The sequence below is a fragment of the Hesperophylax consimilis genome, chromosome 25 (genome assembly GCF_061612785.1).
Source record: "Hesperophylax consimilis isolate HC1 chromosome 25, BYU_Hcon_1.0, whole genome shotgun sequence".
NCBI classification, from domain to species: Eukaryota; Metazoa; Arthropoda; class Insecta; order Trichoptera; family Limnephilidae; genus Hesperophylax; species Hesperophylax consimilis.
In genome coordinates, this window is record NC_142860.1 from 28,597,464 (window position 1) to 28,621,145 (window position 23,682).

The 23,682-nt window shown below is 37.0% G+C and overlaps 1 protein-coding gene across 2 annotated transcripts in view; it reads right to left on the reverse strand.

Annotated features, from left to right (window-relative positions):
• The window catches only part of LOC149411772 (Y+L amino acid transporter 2), a 141,688-nt gene that overhangs the window by 81,726 nt on the left and 36,280 nt on the right, over positions 1–23,682 (reverse strand). For both annotated transcript variants that reach the window (XM_089646870.1, XM_089646871.1), the window contains exons 2-3: positions 10,285–10,386; positions 7,307–7,491 (exon numbers count right to left, since the gene is read on the reverse strand). In XM_089646870.1, the coding sequence (XP_089502996.1) occupies positions 7,307–7,491; positions 10,285–10,363 (264 nt within the window). In that variant the 5' untranslated portion in view covers positions 10,364–10,386. The remainder of the gene's footprint in view (positions 1–7,306; positions 7,492–10,284; positions 10,387–23,682) is intronic.

Consider the following 23,682-nt stretch of genomic DNA (forward strand, 5'->3'; position numbering starts at 1 on the left):
CACATAGATCTTGTAAGTATGTCAAGTACCTCCCAAAACATCATGAATATATAATATACAGTAGGGCAGATTTGGTGGACACTGCAAGGTTATCCGAAACATTGGATTAACAAACAGGAGGAAAAGCTACATGGCTTATTTCCCCAAAAGTCAAGCAAAATGACACCATAGACCATAAGAATTTTAAGTAATACTTTTAAGTACATTTTTTTACTATAATTTTAACTAGACAATTCAATTTATGTATGAATGGCGGATATTACAATGAAGCAATGAATTATTATTTTTTTGGTAAACTAATGTTTAAGACAAGATTTTTTATGCATAGCACAAAGGGTAACAATTATTTTAATACACAATAATTATTAGCCTGAAACACTCATCCACATTGAAAAATCTCCTGATAAAAGATACATGACGCCAACGGGACCCGTCCCGTTAGGTACATGACGTCCCGTTGGCGTCATGTATCTTTTATCAGGAGATTTTTCAATGTGGATGAGTGTTTCAGGCTAATAATTATTGCTTATAAAAATAATTGAAGCAACGAATTACTGATGTACAGCAGTTTAATCTTGTTAATGTTACCCCAATGAACAAAGAGGATATAATGTACTCTACTTTACTTGAAAGTAAACTGTAAACCCGTGTTTCCAATCAATGGGGAGAAATGAGAATTTATCTAGACATTACTTAAACCCTATTTGAAAAGCTTTTTCTCATTAGTTTCTAAAGAACGACGTCTTCAGGAGTTGGTTTACAAAGTGGTCCCGCAGGGAGCAATTATTTATCATTTCTTAAAAAACCATTGACATAGACTACACTAGATAGTCAACGTTGTATAAAGATAGATATTGAGCCCATTACGAAATGAGGGCAAACGACAATAAACATTTCCAGTTGAGGAGAAAACTTGAAAATATTTGATTTCTTCCCATTTGAGTAGATCCCAGTCTAGCAGAAGAGAATTGAACCTGCGACGCTTGAGTAAGAAACTGATGCGTTTGAGTAGATCCCGATTTAGCAGAAGAGAATTGAATCTGCGACGCTTGGGTAAGAAACTGACGCTTTTTACCATTCTCTCAGCATATTCGTTTCTCATCATTTTAGGCATAGCTGAAGCTACAAAACAAAATCCGTGAAGATAGTGATAATTCTGGTGACGGTAAAAAGTGCAAACGTGGTGAATATCCAACTGTATCACTTCGGATTGATTGTTATTTCGCATTATCCTGACGAAGAAGCCATTTGCTTTGAAACATGTAGATTATTATTAATTAAAAGTGGTGTATTAATTAAATGACACCACAAAGTAATTATGCAAATATAGAAGAAATAATACTGCGTTTTTAATTTAGGCTATCAATTGTAAACATTCTGTTTGTTTGATATAATTTGAGATTTTCACAGCCAAAAGTATTATGGTGATTTATATTTGGGGTATTATGCCGCACTGTTATTACTGCTACCTTTTTCTTTAGCATACGTTTCGGACAACAACTTTTGATTGACTCTAGATTTTTTTTTCATTTTATAGATTCTTATTTGCCATTATTCAATTTAAGTGAATCATTTAAATTTATGGGATTTAAAGCTACTGTTCTTTATATAAATAGAACGGCTTTATTGTGCCTCACAATTTTTATCACATATGGGTGTTTAAAATTTTACCTGGCCTTGTATTTTCTCGGTAGGGAAAAATTTGTTACCTAAAAACAGATTTTTAAATAAGGAGGTAGCGTAACACGGCTTAATACCCCAAAAATAAATCAATGTTATAAGTTCTGTTTGTTCACATGAACTAATACTACAATATACGCCATTTAATCAATAATAGCACCAAATACTAATCACCCTGGTGTGCATCTCCAATCAATTGTGGTTATCGTAAATTGTGTACATTTGATTAACCTTCAAAGATAGTTTCACGGTGGTCAAAACGAAAGTAGACCAATCAAATAAATAATGGTTTGCTGTATCATTGAACTGATTGCTTTGGGTTCAATGTTCAATTATCATTCCGTCCTATGGCGATCGCTGGCAGAGGTAACGCCCATCCAGTGCCTTCTATATCATTGTCGAATAGATTATTACAAGGACGGATGCAAAAAGAACATCTGAAAGGTAATCTCTTCCTGAGTGGTCGCTGGGGAAATTGTCTCGGGAAGCTGGGTACAGATGAGAGATTATTCATATCTCGTGAAATACCTTCAGAGAGATTCTCCCGAGATGAAGTGGACAAGCATGATCGTTAGGTAGGGAGATTGAGTATTTCAAACAGACTAACAGTTACCTGGCTAACTTAAGGCCTCCATTGCTAATTGCTGCTAATTACTCGCTTTTAATGACCTACGGAAAAAGTGTAATGTATGGCCGTATTAAGTATCAAAGCGGGTTTTAACAGACGGGCTGTAACTGACCTCATGAGGTTATTACGGTAAAACAACTGTTTCTGGTTTTTGATTATCGTAATAGGTTACGTTTGATTGTAAAATAAATATTCTCAAAAGAATTTATCCCGAAATACTATAGAAGCGTTCATCTTCGTTGAAATTGGTAAACATTATAGTGACTGGAAGATTGATTTGGATGAAGTCTAGGAATATGAAATAATATCACAAAAAGGTTCATAGGAGGGTAAGAATAATTCTGGGTTCGAAAACAAGGGAAGAGGTAATTGTTGATAATGCCTATTTTTCTGCTCAATAAACGACTAGACCCTGAAAATTAACATTTATAAAATTTTTTGAAGAAAGCGAACAGCCGATATATATTCCTAATATAATGTTTTTATCGTACCATTATCATTCAATATTCTAGACACACAGAGAAAAATGAGCATTGCTAATTTATTGAAAATTTCTTTAAATTATTGGCAATCCTGTTAAAAACGGGATTTTAGGCCATTTCCTAAATTTTTTTTAGTAAATTCCTAATATATCGGAACACGTGTTAATGCACCTGCATTTACCTTGATAATATTCAATGACGAAATGCGGAAATATTATGATTTTTATGAAAACCTATTTTCCAACATCGTGATAATACGTTCGCATTTTACTAAAAGATTATTAAGAAGCCTATCAATTCATTCGTTAAGGGCTCACAATCCCGTTTTTAATCGTATTACGAATAATTTGAAAAGTTCTTAATAAATTAGCAATATTTTTATCAGTAATTTTTCTCCGTTCAGTATTCCAAATTCCGACCCATTTATATTGACATAAGGAGGATAAAAAAATAATATTGAAATTGTACAAATTTGTAGAATCCCCACACGAGATATAAGCAACGGTACTCCAGGTAGGATTGCTTCTCAGAAGGGAGGTGTTTCTGTAGCTTCAATCATAATATAACTTGTAACTATCTGATTGTATGAACACTCCAACAGTCCCGCAGTACTACGATGCATGGTGGCATTATTTATTATTGGCCCACGGACCCTGGGACACGGAGGCTGGGTATGATGGGAATTCTCAGCACGCTGAAGAATTCAGTCCTAAGATACGAGACTCTCGAATTGAAGACTGGAACTCCAATACCGTTGTCAGGGGAACGCTTTACAGCGTATTCTCCAGGAATGTCTGTTGAGAGATATACCAGCGGGAGAAGAGAAAAACGATTGACACAATTACCACAAAAAGCAGAAGAAACTGTTTGTGAGTTGAATCTGGAATTGTGAGTTGAATTTTGGTGCATGAAATTTCTGGGCCAACACAACTGTGTTCAGTACCTAAGTCATTTCTGCCTTGAGCTATTGAGCTTTTTTATCATACTTTAAATGTCAAAACTTAAGATAGGTTATAACATTGCTTGTTCTGTATTTGCCAATTATTCAATACAGATTATTAACAAAATTGATTGTTGAAATTTACCGAGAGACAAAATAAATCAGCAAACTGGATTGTTGAAATCTACTGAGAGACAATATAAATGAACAGAATGGATTCTTGAAATCTACTAAGAGACAATATAAATGAACAAAATGGATTGTTGAAATCTACTGAGAGATATAATAAAAAAAGACAAAAAGTATTGAGTATTGATTATTCATTTGTTTGTGTGTTTGTGAAAGTTTCCTCTTTCAAGCATTACGAAAATTCTGACGTCGTGAAATTTGCAAAGCTTTTTATGCCTTTCCTGGACAACGTAACTAATTTGACTGACTTCCCACTCCCACCAAGGGCACGGAGCTTTGAAATACACTTTTAATTGTTGTAAAGCAAAAGACAACACGCCATATATTTGAAATTTTCAAAAATATAAACGATTTCTAAAATACTTGTTTAGTATTATATTTAGAATTTACATTTGTAAACGCGTAAAAAAACATTTAGCGAAAATGTTTACTCGTACACAGCAGATTGCAAATATATTTTTATTATGGTTGTCGAATTCAGGCACTATAAAATTAAATGTCAACGGCTTTTAAATGAGGCGTATTATTATTATAAACAATAGACCGATAGCCTGGCACGGGTTCCTTGGTCGTATAACCCGAGGGAAAATCTGCTTCTTGCGAGGTGTTAAATTGGACGTGAAAATTTCAAACCGGTCATAAGATTTTATGTTCCTATTAAATTTGTATTTTATTATCAAGCAAGTACGTGGAAATGAGGATTTAGGGTCGGTATATTAGTTGCTCTTTATCCTCGCTTGGTTGTTATGACGAGCTTAGCACATAATCCATATACAGGTCCTAAAGATAGATATCACCAATATTACGCGTTTTGTCTATGTTTCTTGGCAAAACCAAACTGTCATCACCATGTTTCGAAATGTCAACGATGGCCTCCATGGTCGAGGGGTAAGGCTCTCGACTAGAAATTAGAAGGTCGCGTGTTCAAGCCCGGCGTGCGCAAGTAAATTTTAATTGGTGAATTTGTTTTATTTCAAAATTTATTAATTAAAAATTAAATATAGAATACTTGCGGCACGTTCAAGAGTGGAAGATACTCTCAGTATCGCACTGGTGTAAGACCACCATTTCAGAATTAAAATTTTGCGTGAAATGGCTTTAGCGTTTGGTGACTATATCTGAAAAGCCAGATACTCCCCCACCTACTTCTTCCCCATTTCCTTCACATCCCCACTACCTTCTTCCTCTCCAATTGGGTATGCCATAGTTTCATTGGCTCCAGACGGTTGGGAGCAGTTGGAACTCTTTTTTGGTATTGACATGAAACGACAGCTATGATTTAAGATTTTCAGGTTGAGGTTGTGGTGAAATGTGAGCTTAGTCCGCTCTGTCTGGCCTACATAAACCTTGTCACATCCGGAACAGCTGAGTTTATACACTCCATCTGTTTCCAGAGGAAGCTTAGTCTTTGCAGACCTCAGTAAGTCCTGTATCTTTGTTGTTGTTCCGAAGACAGTCTTGATACTTTCCTTTCTCAATAGCCTGGCAATTCTGGAGCTGGCAACACGGTATCACAACCTCATACATAGGCTCACATTTCACCACAACCTCAAATAACACATCTGCCCTGATGATGGACACTGCAATGCTGTCCGAAACGTTGGCTAAAGAAGGAGTTAGCGCAACACGGCATAACACCCCAAAAACAAATAACTGAAATGACAGCTGTTTATTTGTACGCGGATTTCATTTACGAGTTGATTTTTGATAAAGTCCCTACAATCAACCCAGTTTTATATGCGTGGAACCTTATCGTAAATACTATATTTTTTGCTGGAGTCATTATTCATAGGAACTTTTAAAATTTCTCTTGTACTAAATTATTACTAAGCCTATGTTTTAGATAGAATATCATCGTTTATCAATTAATATCATATTCCTCACCATACCTCCAAAATAATTAATTTACGTACATTGTGGCGAGAAGAAAGTACGCAATTAATTTTTAAAATGTTTTATTACGTAAAATTTTACAGAAGAGTCACTGGCACTACTCATTTGAGGTTAGCAAATTTTAGCAAGGATTCACGTACTTAGCGAGCATAAAGAGCAACTTATATACCGGCCCTTAGTAAAATAATTGGATTGAAAAGCGCAAATTAAGTTATGTCGTACTAAACTGACTTATAAAATTTTCTTAAAGTAGACATATTATTAATATAATATTATTTGTTGTTGGAAACTGAAACTTCTCTAGATTCAAGATTAGTATCCACTAGAAAATAGAAGAACCATTTTTCTTTAGATTGCAGATAGTAATTGCTGGACAAAAATATCTGGCAAATCTACTCTAGATCCGCGATTTATTAACACGTGGAGAAGAAAAACTGACATTCTTCTCTTCATTGGAAATTAATAACTGCTGGTCAAAAATATCTGGCATTTCTTCTCTAGATATCGAAATTATTAACACCTGGAGAAGAAAAATGACGTTCTTCTCTTGTTTCAAGACAAAAAATATCAAGCATACTTCTATAGATCTCAGAATAGATAACTCTTGTAAAAGAAATAGTAAATCTCGAGATTAGCAATAATTTATGCACTGTAATTCTTTTCTAGATTCTAGATTAGTAATTATTTGAGAGAAATACCTGACATCCCTTTCTGCGATCTAGGGTAGTTGTTGATAGTAGAATCTTGAGGATAATAATTATTGCTATTCTACTCTAGATCATTTTTGATTCCATGTCTAGAACCTATTATTAATAGTAACGTATGCAGAAGAATGGCCGATATCCTTTGTAAAACCTAAGCATTAGATTCAGTACCTCTTAATTAGTGGATACAAATAACTGCCATTTTTATTCAATGCAGATGCTATTATCAAACTGATCGAGAAATACAGGCATCACTTGAGACTGCTGCTCGTGACAAAGATTACAGAAGGGTACAATTATTTTCCAGATTCGTGAGTGTGAATGAGCCATCTTATTAATTTAGCATAAACGTGCATTTTTATTTACACATTTAATAATAAACCCTTTATTTTTCTACATGGTTGAGCCTCCTTTAAGAAAAAATGTAGGCATATCTCGAGATTCAAGCATTCATTTTCAGGTTCTGAAAGCAGCTTTACAATTCTTTACACGTTATTCATAACTGAATGATGAGGTCAGAAGGAACGATATTAGATCAGATACTAAAAGCAAAATATTTATGTACTTGAAAAATATTCGAATCTACGCTAGAAAACGGATCACACAGAATTGGAATGAACCATGATAGGATCGAATCGAGCATGAAATCGTTGTAAGAGTCTTTAGTTTCCATAGACATAAGAAAATATAGACCTGCCCAAAAGGGCGAGGGGAACAAGCCAACTTACGGGTAACGGGAGAAAAATAGAATTTCCCACCTAATGCAGATATGATTGAAGATATGTCTTACCATGGAAAAGACGCCGGAGATAGTCCAGACCAGTAAGGAGGCGTTGACGCTGCCAGTGTGAAGCAAAACCCCGGTGGGGGACACGAAGATGCCGCTCCCGATGATGCTGCCCACGATGACCGTCACCCCGTTCAGCAGGCTCATCTTGGCCTTAAGGGTAATCTCCCCCGTCTCCGCTGGTGGGTCTGGAAGAGATTAGTTACTGTAGTAATGTGGAATATTGTTACACTTCTTTGTGCTTGTGAGGCAAACTTCTCACGTGAAATTGAACGCCAGAATCTCACAGCCAGAGTAACTAAATACAAGGGCTTTTCCGAAAGTAACCGTCGTTTGACTTTAAATAAAAAAACCCGCATAGATACAAATAATTTATTACGGGCCCATTAACACTGCACCCCTCATTACCCCTGATATATTTCAACATGGTCGTCATTTAAATCAAGCACCTGTCATAGCGTTGCAATGATTTGTAAATTCCTTCTGCACAAATCTCTGCCACCGAGGAATGAGCCAACCTGTCACCCCAACCTTCCAAGCTTATTGAAGATCTTCATGGTCATCGAAATTTGGGTCCCAAGCCACTTTTTCATGAGTGAAGAGATGGAACCAAGTCAAGACTATAAGGGGAACCGCAGATGATTTCCATGTGCTCACTCACATGAATAAGTAGCTTGGAGTCCAGCAGTTCGATGAGGATGAAGATCTACAAAACGCTGTGACAGGTTGGCTACGTTCCCGGGCGGCAAAGTTTCATGCAGAAGGATTTTGCAAATCGATGAAACGCTACGAAATGAGTTTGAATTTAAACAGCGACTATGTTGAAAAATAGTGGAAAGTTGTAGTTTTAAGAAGCACGTAATACAATATTTGTGTCTAAGCGGTTTTTTTTTATTCATAGCCAAACAAAGATTGCTTTCCGAACAGCGTATTAAGCGAATAGGTTGCGTATGAAGTCTGTTCAAAATTATCCAATCTAATTTTTTCTGGCAGAAATAACGAGGTGAAGTTTTTTTTGTTATTTGTTTTTGGGGTATTATGCCGTGTTGCGCTAACTCCTTCTTTAGCCAACGTTTCAGACAGCATTGCAGTGTCCATCATCAGGGCAGATGTCTTATTTAAAATTCAAATAAGACATCTGCCCTGATGATGGACACTGCAATGCTGTCCGAAACGTTGGCTAAAGAAGGAGTTAGCGCAACACGGCATAATACCCCAAAAACAAATAACAAAAATACTTTTGGCCGTGAAAATCTTAAATCATATATAACGAGGTGAAGGGTTCCTTCACGAATTCATGACAATCATTTTGATTACCTTTAATGATTTCCTGTTATTTTGAAAGCGTCAACGTGAATCAGGGCTAGTAGTCAACCCTAAACAAAGACACACATATTTCTTCGATAAATGTAATCAATTGTCTCTAACTCTCTTTCGGCGTATACCGTTGTATGAATCCCCTCCGTATACACTCTTGCTACATACCAAAAATTGTCTTCCGTAAGGTGAAATTTTATGACAAGCAGCAATTCTGTAACACGGTTAATAAAGTTTACAATTTCAAACCCAAACTTTAGAAGCCACTAAAGTAAAATATCAGCAGATAAATTAATCCTTTCTCAATGTTAGAATAAGGTTTCAACAGTTTCGGAACTCGGTATGTAAATGAAGTCCAAGAACCCATAATTTTCCCAGAATATTTTGATGTGTTTGACATCGGGAAGTTGGTTTTGATGTGTGTATTAATACTGGAAAACACAATTTAGGAGGAAAACCAGAGAGAAACGGTGAAATTTTATGAAGTAGATACTATTAAATAGAACAACTGGTCAGAGGATACAAGGAATTTGTTAAATTAATCAAAATAACTTAACAGTTTACCGAATGTTAGGATTAGATGACCGGCTACCAATCCGGAGGTCGCGGGTCCAATTCCCATATATATATATATATATATATATATATTTGAAATGAGTATTTCTTTTGTTTAGATTTTAGTCAGATGTTATAATTTTTAAGTTTATTAACCAGGTGCACTCGAAATGTAAATCGTCTTTTAAAAGACAATGATCCTGAGGCTAATATTTTTTAATAAACACTTTCAGGTCAACAATTCCTGAAATTATAATAACCCGTGATTTTTCACGGATTTGCGTTAGTATAGTATATTTACGTTTTTTCCACAGCGGTTGATACTTTCAGTATCTCCCTGGTGAAAGACCACCGTTTAAATCGAAACGTTACTTGAAATGGCTTTAGCGGTGTTTGGTGACAAGATTTGAACATCCTCTTCCCATCTTCTTTCCTTTACCCTACCTTCAGCTTCATTAAATATCCTAGTTGGGGATGCCATAGTCTCACTGGCTCCAAACGGTTGGGAGCAGTTGGGACTCTAGTGCGGTACTCACACAAAAATGTAAAATCATTGAAATCTTTTCGTTGCAGAACTGCCCGGAGCATTTCGACAAGATGTTATGTTAGTTTTTATTTTTGTGACAGCTGTTTCGGCAGTCCAAGCCATTATCAAAATTTTTGATGGAATTTTTGAATTTTTGAATTGACGGCCGGCATAGTCCAGTGGTAACGCATTGGACTGCCATTCCGAAGGTCGCGGGTTCGAACCCGGCGTGCGCAAATAAATTTTATTTGATTAATTTGTGTTATTTCACAATTAATTAATTAAAATAATATATAGTATATTTGCGGCACGTTCCAGAGTGGAAGATACTACCAGTATCGCCCTGGTGTAAGACCACCATTCAGAATTGAAACGTTGCTCTAAATGGCTTTAGCCGTGTTTAGTGACTAGATCTGAATAGCCAGGTACTTCCCCACCTTCCTCTTTCCCTTCCCCACTTACCTTCAGCCTCACAACATCCCCCAATTGGGGATGCCATAGTCTCACTGGCTCCAGACGGAAGCAGTTGGGACTCTTGTGAGGTATTCATTATAAAAATTTTTTTTAAAAAAAAGTTACTGACCTTTGGCGTCGCCATTCTTCTTGTCCGTGTCCAATTCTATCTTCTCCTTGCTCCCCAGCGACACCTTGTCTTTCGTCATGATGCCTATACTTTAAGTATTATCTGGAAGAAAAATAAAAAAAATTAATATCATAATCAAAAATACTGGCGGCGATTTCAGAGGGAAGATGGAGAGTGTAATGGACGGAGACCACCAACTTAGCACAAGACAGGAAAGATGGAGAGGGCCGTGTAATGGACGGAGACCACCAACCTAGCACAAGACAGGAAAGATGGAGAGGGTCGTGTAATGGACGGAGACCACCAACTTAGCACAAGACAGGAAAGATGGAGAGGGTCGTGTAATGGACGGAGACCACCAACTTAGCACAAGACAGGAAAGATGGAGAGGGCCGTGTAATGGACGGAGACCACCGACCTAGCACAAGACAGGAAAGATGGAGAGGGTCGTGTAATGGACGGAGACCACCAACCTAGCACAAGACAGGAAAGATGGAGAGGGCCGTGTAATGGACGGAGATCACCAACCTAGCACAAGACAGGAAAGATGGAGAGGGCCGTGTAATGGATGGAGACCACCAACCTAGCACAAGACAGGGAAGATGGAGAGGGCCGTGTAATGGACGGAGACCACCAACCTAGCACAAGACAGGGAAGATGGAGAGGGTCGTGTAATGGACGGAGACCACCAACCTAGCACAAGACAGGGAAGATGGAGAGGGCCGTGTAATGGACGGAGACCACCAACCTAGCACAAGACAGGGAAGATGGAGAGGGTCGTGTAATGGACGGAGACCACCAACCTAGCGCAAGACAGGGAAGATGGAGAGGGCCGTGTAATGGACGGAGACCACCAACCTAGCACAAGACAGGGAAGATGGAGAGGGTCGTGTAATTTACGGAGACCACCAACCTAGCACAAGACAGGGAAGATGGAGAGGGCCGTGTAATGGACGGAGACCACCAACCTAGCACAAGACAGGGAAGATGGAGAGGGTCGTGTAATTTACGGAGACCACCAACCTAGCACAAGACAGGGAAGATGGAGAGGGCCGTGTAATGGACGGAGACCACCAACCTAGCACAAGACAGGGAAGATGGAGAGGGTCGTGTAATTTACGGAGACCACCAACCTAGCACAAGACAGGGAAGATGGAGAGGGCCGTGTAATGGACGGAGACCACCAACCTAGCACAAGACAGGGAAGATGGAGAGGGTCGTGTAATTTACGGAGACCACCAACCTAGCACAAGACAGGGAAGATGGAGAGGGTCGTGTAATTTACGGAGACCACCAACCTAGCACAAGACAGGGAAGATGGAGAGGGCCGTGTAATGGACGGAGACCACCAACCTAGCACAAGACAGGGAAGATGGAGAGGGTCGTGTAATTTACGGAGACCACCAACCTAGCACAAGACAGGGAAGATGGAGAGGGCCGTGTAATGGACGGAGACCACCAACCTAGCACAAGACAGGGAAGATGGAGAGGGTCGTGTAATTTACGGAGACCACCAACCTAGCACAAGACAGGGAAGATGGAGAGGGCCGTGTAATGGACGGAGACCACCAACCTAGCACAAGACAGGGAAGATGGAGAGGGTCGTGTAATTTACGGAGACCACCAACCTAGCACAAGACAGGGAAGATGGAGAGGGTCGTGTAATTTACGGAGACCACCAACCTAGCACAAGACAGGGAAGATGGAGAGGGCCGTGTAATGGACGGAGACCACCAACCTAGCACAAGACAGGGAAGATGGAGAGGGTCGTGTAATTTACGGAGACCACCAACCTAGCACAAGACAGGAAAGATGGAGAGGGTCGTGTAATGGACGGAGACCACCAACCTAGCACAAGACAGGAAAGATGGAGAGGGCCGTGTAATGGACGGAGATCACCGACCTAGCACAAGACAGGAAAGATGGAGAGGGCCGTGTAATGGATGGAGACCACCAACCTAGCACAAGACAGGGAAGATGGAGAGGGCCGTGTAATGGACGGAGACCACCAACCTAGCACAAGACAGGGAAGATGGAGAGGGTCGTGTAATGGACGGAGACCACCAACCTAGCACAAGACAGGGAAGATGGAGAGGGCCGTGTAATGGACGGAGACCACCAACCTAGCACAAGACAGGGAAGATGGAGAGGGTCGTGTTATGGACGGAGACCACCAACCTAGCGCAAGACAGGGAAGATGGAGAGGGCCGTGTAATGGACGGAGACCACCAACCTAGCACAAGACAGGGAAGATGGAGAGGGTCGTGTAATTTACGGAGACCACCAACCTAGCACAAGACAGGGAAGATGGAGAGGGCCGTGTAATGGACGGAGACCACCAACCTAGCACAAGACAGGGAAGATGGAGAGGGTCGTGTAATTTACGGAGACCACCAACCTAGCACAAGACAGGGAAGATGGAGAGGGCCGTGTAATGGACGGAGACCACCAACCTAGCACAAGACAGGGAAGATGGAGAGGGTCGTGTAATGGACGGAGACCACCAACCTAGCACAAGACAGGGAAGATGGAGAGGGCCGTGTAATGGACGGAGACCACCAACCTAGCACAAGACAGGGAAGATGGAGAGGGTCGTGTAATTTACGGAGACCACCAACCTAGCACAAGACAGGAAAGATGGAGAGGGCCGTGTAATGGACGGAGACCACCAACCTAGCACAAGACAGGAAAGATGGAGAGGGCCGTGTAATGGACGGAGACCACCAACCTAGCACAAGACAGGAAAGCCTGGAGGAACCTCGGAGCGATAGGTTCTTGTTGTCTCACATGGAAGACTTTTCGACTTGATTATTAAATATAAATTATTAATGGAATTATAGACAGACCTGATTTACTGAGCCTAATCACTTACAAAATACCGTCATTTAGATACTAGTATATACCTATATTGTATGCTATTGGCAATACTTTCGCAGAAATTGTAGATGTGTTCAATTGCACGGAATATACAAGAAGGCTATAATAACACACCTCATTAATACTATTCTTCGGCATTAGTTCTACATAATTTTAAATACATATTTGACTTCACGATTACTGGGTGTATAAAATAAATCCATAAATAAAAATGTAAGGGTTCGTTTGTTCAAAATCTCAAATCTCATAAAGTTCTTCACCGATTGCTTTGAAATTCTGACACAATTCGAATACGCGTGTGTTTTTATATACCTATATTATATAAATGTCCCCTGTGGCAGGTTAAATCATGCTTTTTTAAAACAGTGCCATCTGTAGGACGTAAAAGGAAAACGTGCTATTGTTTCTCTATCTGCACGGACAAACTGGGCCACAACAACGCGTAGTAAGCGGTATCTTTATTGAGACTAAACACTCTTATAATATAATCACGAACGTTTGTGCAGGACGGCTTGGAGGCAAATCTCCTCTCTATTACGCTCCGAACAAAATTTCTGATTCTCTAAATCTCACGGTTCGCCTATTGGTACCCATTGGAGGGGCGGCCCCATATACTACCGACATCTATCGGATAAATCTATAACTTCTATGATCTATCTACACTAAAACCATCTATGACGTGTAGCGCGAACTATCTCTATTATGATTTAAAATTTTGAACTGAATATTTTTTATATTATTTGGTATTACGCCCAGCTGGTCTCTTACATGGATTAGTAGGATAGGATTAGAACAGGATATACTTAGTGAGCTGTCGAAAATGATACACAAAGTTTTTAAAGCATGAAATAAGGTTAAACTGAATATAAACAACATTTGTAACAGTGACATAAAATAAAATATAAACAAGAACAATAGTATATGTAAGACAAATCACTAAAAGTACATTACCAACGCTGCTATAATTTGTAGGATTCAACAAAGTGCTGGTATAGATTACGCTTAATTCTATAAATGGAGTCAGTAAATATATCAATTGTGCCCCCAAACTTGTTACCCAGATCATTATTGGTTAGTGAGTGTGTCTGATAGTTGGTTGTGTATGTATTGCAGAAGAATGTTACATTTTGACTTGTGCACGTAGTCGGTACATGTAATTTAATAGTGGCGACTAGTCAATTAGTTTGTAATAAAGACTCTGTGTAATACAACAATATTATAGGTTAGGTTATATGTAATACATTATAATATGTTATGTAATACAATAGTATTGTAGGTTAGGTACCGTGAATCTTGTATCAATCAATCAATGTTATATGTAACAACGTTGATAGTTCAGGACGGAACACCATATGGAGGAAGTTTGGTGGGAAAAGCTTCTCCGGAAATTGCTTGTCCATCCTCCCCACCATTGATGTAATAAGACTAATCTCCACCCATTCTACAGTACAGCCAAACGCAAAGCTTTCACGGTGATCAGAATCTCTAAATAGTATAAAACAAACTCGCTATCCGCGTCTGTCTGTTTGTGGGCTTAGTTCTTCTAGACTACACAACGGATTTAGATAGGGTACATGCATAATATATTTATAGAAAGTAGAGAAAAGTCGATGTTTTGTAATCAATATTTTCGGGCACTTACATTGCTAACGTTGGCTAAACGTTACAAGATACATCAAAATAATGTATTACGGAATTGTATATCTCAAAAAAGCCTTACTAACTCAAAACTTTACCCCAAACTCTATAGAAGTCCCTGAGCATCGCCGGGTACCTGTCAGCTAGTTGGTAATAAAATAATGTTCGTGCAAAGTTCAAGAAAAGTTCATAAAGAAGTATTGTGTAAGTTGTTAAACTAAATCTAATTTCAGAGCGAATAAAATACTTTTAATCCAGTTTTATTACTCTCACATTATTTTTAATTTTATTTATCAAAGATTATTTAAACGCCCATAGGGCATTTACATCCGATGGAGCAAATTTTATTTTGAAAAATTACAACAAAAATTAATAGTTAACAAAATTTAGGTAATATCTATCTTCTATCAAATTCTCTAAATGATAGTGAAAACCATATCAAACAATCCGTTGCAAAGTTTAGAAGAACTAAGCGCACAAACGGACATAGGCTGATAGTGACTTTGTTTTACACTATTTAGAGAAGAATGCCTGTGGCAGGCGGGCGGCGTGCATATGAAGTGTATAAAAATCTACAGTTTTATTCAGAGATTGGTGTAATTTTGCACACTCGACTTTCAAAACACGAGAAAGGTCACTGTCCACATAAGATTTTGAAAATCACCCCATCCCCTTTCCCCACCCCTGCTTTTAAGCAGATTTTTGATAATTCTTGATGAAATTTTGCACGTTCAAAATAAGATGAAAATTACTGTCTTCATTTAATTTAAAAAAAACTCTAAGAATTTGACAAAGTAAAATATTGATAAAATTATATTATTTTGCATTGAAAAAAGAAACAAGTATTTGTACAGGGTATCAGCACGAACCTGCCAGCCATCCCTTGGCATACTTACAGTTAAAAAATATAGATTTCATTTTGTGGCCGATGATATTTTTTTTTCAATAAACAATATATATTTTTGTATCTAACGACGCTACTGATAACACCGCCATAAGTCGCTAAGCTTGTCTCGTTCGTACGGTGCAGCTGGAACGAGATGGATAGCGTATCACGTGATGCGTTAGGTTGTACCCAGTGGCAAAATGTGATGGAAAATATATTTTGTTTGTTGTTTTAGTTGAAAAAAATATTTGTCGGACAGCAAAATTACCTCTAGATTTTTACTCCAAATATGCTCAAGAATCGCTGGTTAAAGTCATAAAGCATCCTTTTATTTTACTTCTGCATCGTGCGTACTTGATAATGGGGGTAAATGAGTGAACTGACAATCTTGTCCCTCCATTTGACCATGACATTTGACATGTCGATAAGCTAAGCGCCAAGCGCCAAGCTCTGGGCGCTTGTCTCCTCCATATAAATACTTCCACGTTTGCGCGTGATCTGTATAAGCTGCTAAAACTTCATATTAAATTCCACGACGTCCTCAAAAGCCTAGACTGGTGGTTCTTAAACATTTAAGCACAGCTATACCGATGAAATATTTATCAAAAACCGAATAAAACTCTGGTGATTATTCCAATATTCCCTACACTATTCTACAGAACATTATTTTTTCTCAAAAATGACGCATATAAAAGAAACAAATCAGTTTAAGATACTTCTTCGATTTTTCGATACTCGACGACTCAAGTATCTTGGCGACTACCGCCATATATATAAGGCGTAAAAATAAATAATAAAAGTTATCCTTCAATCCATTAATAAGTCACTAGAAATATACTTAACAAACTACACAAACCATACGAAACACGCGACCTTAAAAGAATACCTACTAAAGCCAAAAAAAATAACTACATTTGAACAAAGAAACTTCAAACATTTTACGCATAAATTATTGTATAGTACTCGCTGACAAAACGAGTTAAATTAAAGGTTTAAATCAATTTAAAATCGCCACTAAACAATGGATATTCAGGTCATGCAATAACCATTGAACTCTCCATCAATTCTAGCAAATTTCGTATAAAATTCTTGTATGACGATGAGTGTTGGTAAACCATGGACAGTCATTCATTTTGCTCCAATTTCTGCCTCAATTCGGGTTTGGTATGTCCAACATAAATATACCTACTATTATTGTCTATTTAGTGTTGGTAAACCATGGACAGTCATTCATTTTGCTGCAATTTCTGCCTCAATTCGGGTTAGGTATGTCCAACATAAATATACCTACTATTATTGTCTATTTAGTACTGTTCTATTGTACAATTAAAAAAATATATTACTGTTATTATTATTCTTATAAATGTAATATTACCTTGAATAGTTTGTACGTTTGAATTCCTGTATAATTCCTGATAAATAAAATAAAATTAATAAAAAAAAATGTGCGGACACACATCGCCAATATTTTGTAAACTCGTCGGTGATGCAAGTATCCCGAGACCAACCAGGCGAAAACATTACCACTCACGTTACCAAGACTTTAAACATGGAGGAACAGTTTATAAAAAAAATTTGGTCTAGCAAAAATGATACCGTTTTGTGTAATAATCTGCGTGCTTCAAACCAATGCTGTGAACAAAACATTAAAGTATGTTTCTATAGACGGTTGCGACGCGACGCAAGTCTCGTAATTTCTGTAGCTACATGCAAGGACCGTACGCGACATGTTTGCAACGTGAACTATACACAACATCAGTATTGGATACCTGCGTATCCCTATGGAAGAAGGGCCTAACCCATCATCACACATGCAACTGGTAGTAGGAGGCGTTCAAATATTGTCAGGTCATTCGCACACGGGAATATATATTTTTCTTTAAAAAGTGACAACTAAACCCTCAGTTGCAGGTACATAATCAAAGAGCAATAATTACTAAAAACAAAAAGAAATTTGTAATTTGAGCGCATAAAAACTTTACTTGTACTATTTTTACTCGGATCTGATGCAACTTGCGAACCCTGTTGTCACGATCCCCATTTGAGAACCACTGACCTAGATTGTACCATGACTATGAGATTATACACTCAGGATAAGCTTTTTGCAGAATGAAGTGTTTAATGGATATTACGGAATTTAAAATCGTCGTTTTTGAGTTAACTTATTTATTTATACTCATTTTTTTAAATGTATTTATTCTTACATAATATGTGCCACTAGGAGAACCTGTGCCTTAAGTAGGGGAAAATAAGATATTCTTATATATTTTTTTCTTTGACTCCACACATAAGGCCCTGAAGAAAACAATTGTCCTTGTGTCATCTTTGGGGATGCTGTGCGGGGATGATTTTAAAATAAAGAATGAGAGGATGTTCTGGGAAGGAACTGGGAGGGGTGGGTAGGAATCTGAGGGTCGGAGTGTACTCTCTAATCCGGCCCGCCAAGCTGCTAGTGGGCATACAAATCCGCCCGGACAAAAGTCCGGGATACACCTCACCCCATGAACCCAGGCACCCCTGCTAAGTCATCAAACGAATTAATACCATACAAACTACCTGTGATTTTAGACCGATTTCCCGAGCACGGTCGCGCTGTAGATAGCCATACTGATATTGACAATGCAAATCGATATACGCTGGCAACACGGATGCATCTGTAGGTATATAAATTGATATTCCCAAACGTCAGACGGTTTCGGAAAAGTTAAAAATATCAATAAATTCAAAATGTTCAATTGAAATAATAACTTAAATACACATCGGGAGTCCGCATGTACTTTTTGACACTAAAAGAATCAATTGAAAGCGATCAAGAAGATGAATTAATTAAGTTTACGGATCGTGCAAAAGATATCTTTCAAATCTAAGAGCTTAATTAGTTCACCTCCATTCAAGTTATTTTGAATAACGAATGACATTATTCAAAAGTTGCGCATATCGATAGGTTATCCGATTTCTTAAAGGCCTAAAAAACGGCGGCTTTTGTCTACCGACTGTGGGAACTGTATTCTGCCAGGGCTCGCAAATATCGCTAACTGCCCATACAAGATAGATTTCGTCAATATCGTATTGACAGGGCTTTATCTAACGTCCGTGCTAGACTTGAATACTACGAAATTTTGACGAAAACCAAATAATCATTCCTCCTTTTTTTTAAAGATACTATCTCGAAATACCAATCAATCAAGTACTTTTTTATTGCAATGAACAAATAATATTAATTGGAGTACAGTGCTCTCTTAGAAAAAAGTTTCGATTTTTAAAAAGGTTATAAAATAACAAATAACTTAGCAATGGTACAGGGTTTTCCAATAAGAGGTGTTATTTTGATATTCAATCGTAAAAGATCAATGGTTTCGTTGCTTGTGTGGCACGTAGCGCAGTTTTGTTGAAAGTAAACGTTGTCCAAATCAATATCATCCAATTCCGGCCACAAAAAATCATTAATCATCTCTCGATAGCGCAATCTATTCACCGTAACTGTTGCTCCAGACTCATTTTCGAAAAAGTAAGGTCCAATGTTGGATTTCAACAACTTTTACAAAAAAATACAAAAATAATTATACTTCATTTCACACATTAAATAATAAAAATCAAAATGATGGCATTGTTGTATACATAAATGATAGTATTAACGCTTCTGTTTCAGAAATTGACTTAGTAAATTCAAACTGTCTACAAATAATCACCGACTGTAATACATGTATCCTCGCCCTATACAGATCACCATCCATACCCAATATTACACCATTTATAATGGCTCTGGATTCTCACCTAAAAAAATTAACTTCATTCAAAAACATCATCATAGCTGGTGATCTAAACATAAACATACTTCCAAATGGTCACCCTCAAAACATTGAATACCAACTGATGCTCCTGGAACATGGCATTATAAGCACCATTAATACTCCTACCAGGGTAACCAAAGACTCAGAATCATGCATAGACCACATTATGGTTAAATCAAAAAGACCAATAAGTAGTGCAGTATACGAATCAACAATCACAGATCACTACACAACAATGATAGGCCTGACTTCCCCAACTATGAAATCAACTTTTCAAAATAACACCGCAAAAAAAATAATTAACTACGAAAACCTAAAACAATGTTTAGAAAAACAGACATGGGAACATCTTACAAAATTTAACTCAACAGAAGAAGCCTGGAATTATTTTTTAACATATCTACAAACTCTCATTATACAAAATACCATAAAAACATCCACATCTATTCCACACCGCAAAGTTAGACTAAAAAAATGGATTACTCAAAGCATCATAAACAGCATTAAAAAAAGGGACAAACTACACAAACAAGTTAAACTGAATCCTTATGATACCTCACTTTATTTCTTCTATAAAAGGTACAGAAATATTTGTTCCCTTACAATACGTAAAGCCAAAGAATTATACTACCGAAACAAACTGATAACAGCTAATTATGACCCTAAAACCGTATGGTCAATTTTGAGGGAAAGTACGCATTCACAGAATAACAAAGACGATACCATAAAAAATTACTAATTGATGATGAAGAACTCCACTTCCACGAGAATTCTACACGTATCCTCAATTTTATAAACAAACACTACACTAATATTGGTGTTAGCCTAGCTGAAAATATAAAAACTACGTTTCCTCTCAGAGATATCCAGGAACCTCAAAACAATACAACAAACATCAGTAATGATAATTACAACAGACATTTCAAATTACATAACGTTACGCTAGAAGATACTAATAAAATAATTCAATCATTAAAGAATAACACAACTACAGGACCGGATGGTGTTGACTCTAAAACTATCATAACACTAAGTCAACAACTACTAAAACCACTCACATACCTAATTAATCTTAGTCTAAAAGAAGGAATCTTCCCTAGCTTACTAAAAAAAGGTCTTATTATTCCAATTTACAAATCAGGACCAAAAAATAATGTAAACAACTACAGACCCATAACGCTACTAAATACCATTTCGAAAATTCTTGAAAAAACTATTAAAATACAGCTTCAACACTATCTAGAATCAAATCACATACTCTCGATCAACCAACATGGTTTCAGGAAAAACATGAGCACAGAACATGCAATAGCTACTGTAACGGACTTCATTACAAAAAATCTAGACATAAAGAAAAAAGTTGTATCTATTTACTTAGATCTTTGTAAAGCCTTCGACACAATTTCACACGAAAAACTATTCAAAAAGCTAAAAAACATGGGCATTAATGGAATAGAATTCGATCTAATTAAAAGCTTCATGTCTGACAGAACGCAACAAGTAAAAATTGACAGCAAGACAAGTCATCCACTTTTGATCACGTACGGAGTCCCACAAGGAAGTGTACTCGGCCCTTTATTGTTCCTCATCTACATAAACGAACTATGTGACATAGAAATTGAAGGTAAAATCGTGACCTTCGCTGACGACACAGTACTTCTCTGTCAAGCAGCCAAATGGAAAGATGTATTTATAATTGCCGAAAAAAGTCTATCAGTTGTCAAAAAATGGCTAAACTTGAATACTCTTACCGTTAATACAATAAAAACAAAATACATCACACATAGTATTACACAAAGAGGTCAACCTCCACCTAACATAGACCTGTTTCTACATGACTGTGAACTAACTTCACCCAATTGCCAGTGCAAGCGTATAGAAAGGGTAAACCAAACAAAATACCTAGGGGTCATTATTGATTCACACTTACGCTGGACTGACCACATAACTTTCATTACTAATAAACTAAAAAGAGTCATGCACCTAATAAAGTCTATCAAAAACATTTTCCCACATTCAATACTTAGATCTATATATTTCGCACTCTGTCAATCGATTGTTACATATGGCATACTGGCTTGGGGAAGCGCTACAAACACTGCAATCGACCCAATACAAAAAATTCAAAAGGCAATAATTAAAATCATCTTACAAGTACCATTCTACACAAATTCAAGCGAAATTTTCAAAACATTAGACGTCATGTCAATAAGACAACTTTATGCCAAATCTGCACTACTAAATTTCCTCCAACAGAAACTACACATTCCAATGCCACCTCAAACAACAACAAAAACAAGGTCGACAACAAACAATACCCTGAACATACCGATAACATACACCACACACGGACAAAGACACTTCCAGTATTACGCTACAAAACTTTTTAATTGTATGCCCACCACTCTGAAACTACTACTAATGGGAAATACATACACAAACATTCACAAAAAACTGATCACAGCCTGGATCAAAAAACAAGATATCCATTTTATACAAAACATTATAACACCAAACCAAACATAATCATTGATGAATGTGTATGTATCTATGTATGCATGTGTTTACTATATGTATGTGTGTATGCATGCATATATATATATGTATGTATACATGGGTGTATATATATATGTGCGTATAAATTTTTTTTTTCCTTTTTCCTTTAAATAACAATGTACAATAACCATTTAAAAAAAATAATAATTTAAAATCTCAACTTACACTTATATAAGAAAATTTAACCAATACACATAAATACATGTACCATTAAATCAAAACCACGCAAACACCTCAGCACAGGTTCTCCTAGTGAGGTGTTCACGAAACATATAACATTACCCACCACAGTGTCACCTACTCAAACCTACCTCACACCCAGCATAAAACACCAAATTAACAACAGTTCTAAATTTATGTATTATATACAAATGTAAATATTTGGTAGACACTGTAATGTATGTATAGAAATAAAAAAAAAAAAAATAAAAAAAAATAAAAAAATGACTCCGCCGGACCATAAACCGCACCAAACAGTCACACGTTGAAGAAAGAGAGGCTTTTCAACAATAAATCTTGGGTTTTCTGAGCCTCAAATGCGACAATTTTGCTTGTTGACGAAGCCACCGAGGTGGAAATGGGCCTCATCACTCAAGATGATTTGCATTTGATTCACTCAAGTGAATTTTAATAATTTCATTGCGTTGTTGAAGCGTGTATCGTTCCATTTTTATTAATGGCGTAGTTTCTACTTGTCAAATGTCAAAAAAAAGCTTCAAAAGTAAAATTCACCGAAATAGCGGGCTATTCAAAATAACACCTCTTATTGGAAAACCCTGTAACTGAATTGATTTTGAACTAACTAACCGTAACGTTTATGCAGCGGTAGGCAGTGAGAACAGACTGTCAAACAACTCGGTCTTGGCACACACTCTTTGCCTCAATCATATTCATACATTGACTAATACATTCTCTTCTGTTATTAGTACTCGTTTCAAAAATTATTCAAAGATGCGAATCTAGCAGTCCCCAATGGAATGCTGATACCTATCCTGATGTATGGCAGAGAGGCGTGTAATTGGCAGAGGAAGGATGAAAGTAGACTGATGAGTGTAGTGCTGTAGAAATGAGATCTCTGAGACGTATGTGTGGTAAAAAAAAAACGTTAAAACACTACTAAACTACATTTTTGACAAAAAAATAAATTTCAACATAAACAAAATAACAATAACAGACCAGTTAGACTAGCGTACAAAGAAAACATAAAAACTCCGACATTAAATTCAAGCTTTGGACAAAGACACTACCAATACCATGCTATAAAAGTTTTCAACAGTGTAAAATTTGAAATTAAAATTGAGGAAAATAAAAATAAATTCACACACAAAATTACAAAATGGATTAAAGAACAAAAAAGTCAATATTACCGAAATGTCATAGCATAAAATAAAACCTACACGTAACACACAAAACCAATCACTCACAAACACACAAGATTATTTTCAATGTATTATTTTTTAATTTTAAATATATTATTATGTATTATGTATTATTAATTTTAAATGTATTATTTTCTCTTTAAATGTATTATGTAGATTATATTTTCATATTATAAAATGAAGGCCTCAGCACGGGCAAGCCACCCAATGAGGCCAACATTACTGGAAAACTTAAAATGTAAAAAATATTGTACCAAATAAAAAAAAAACG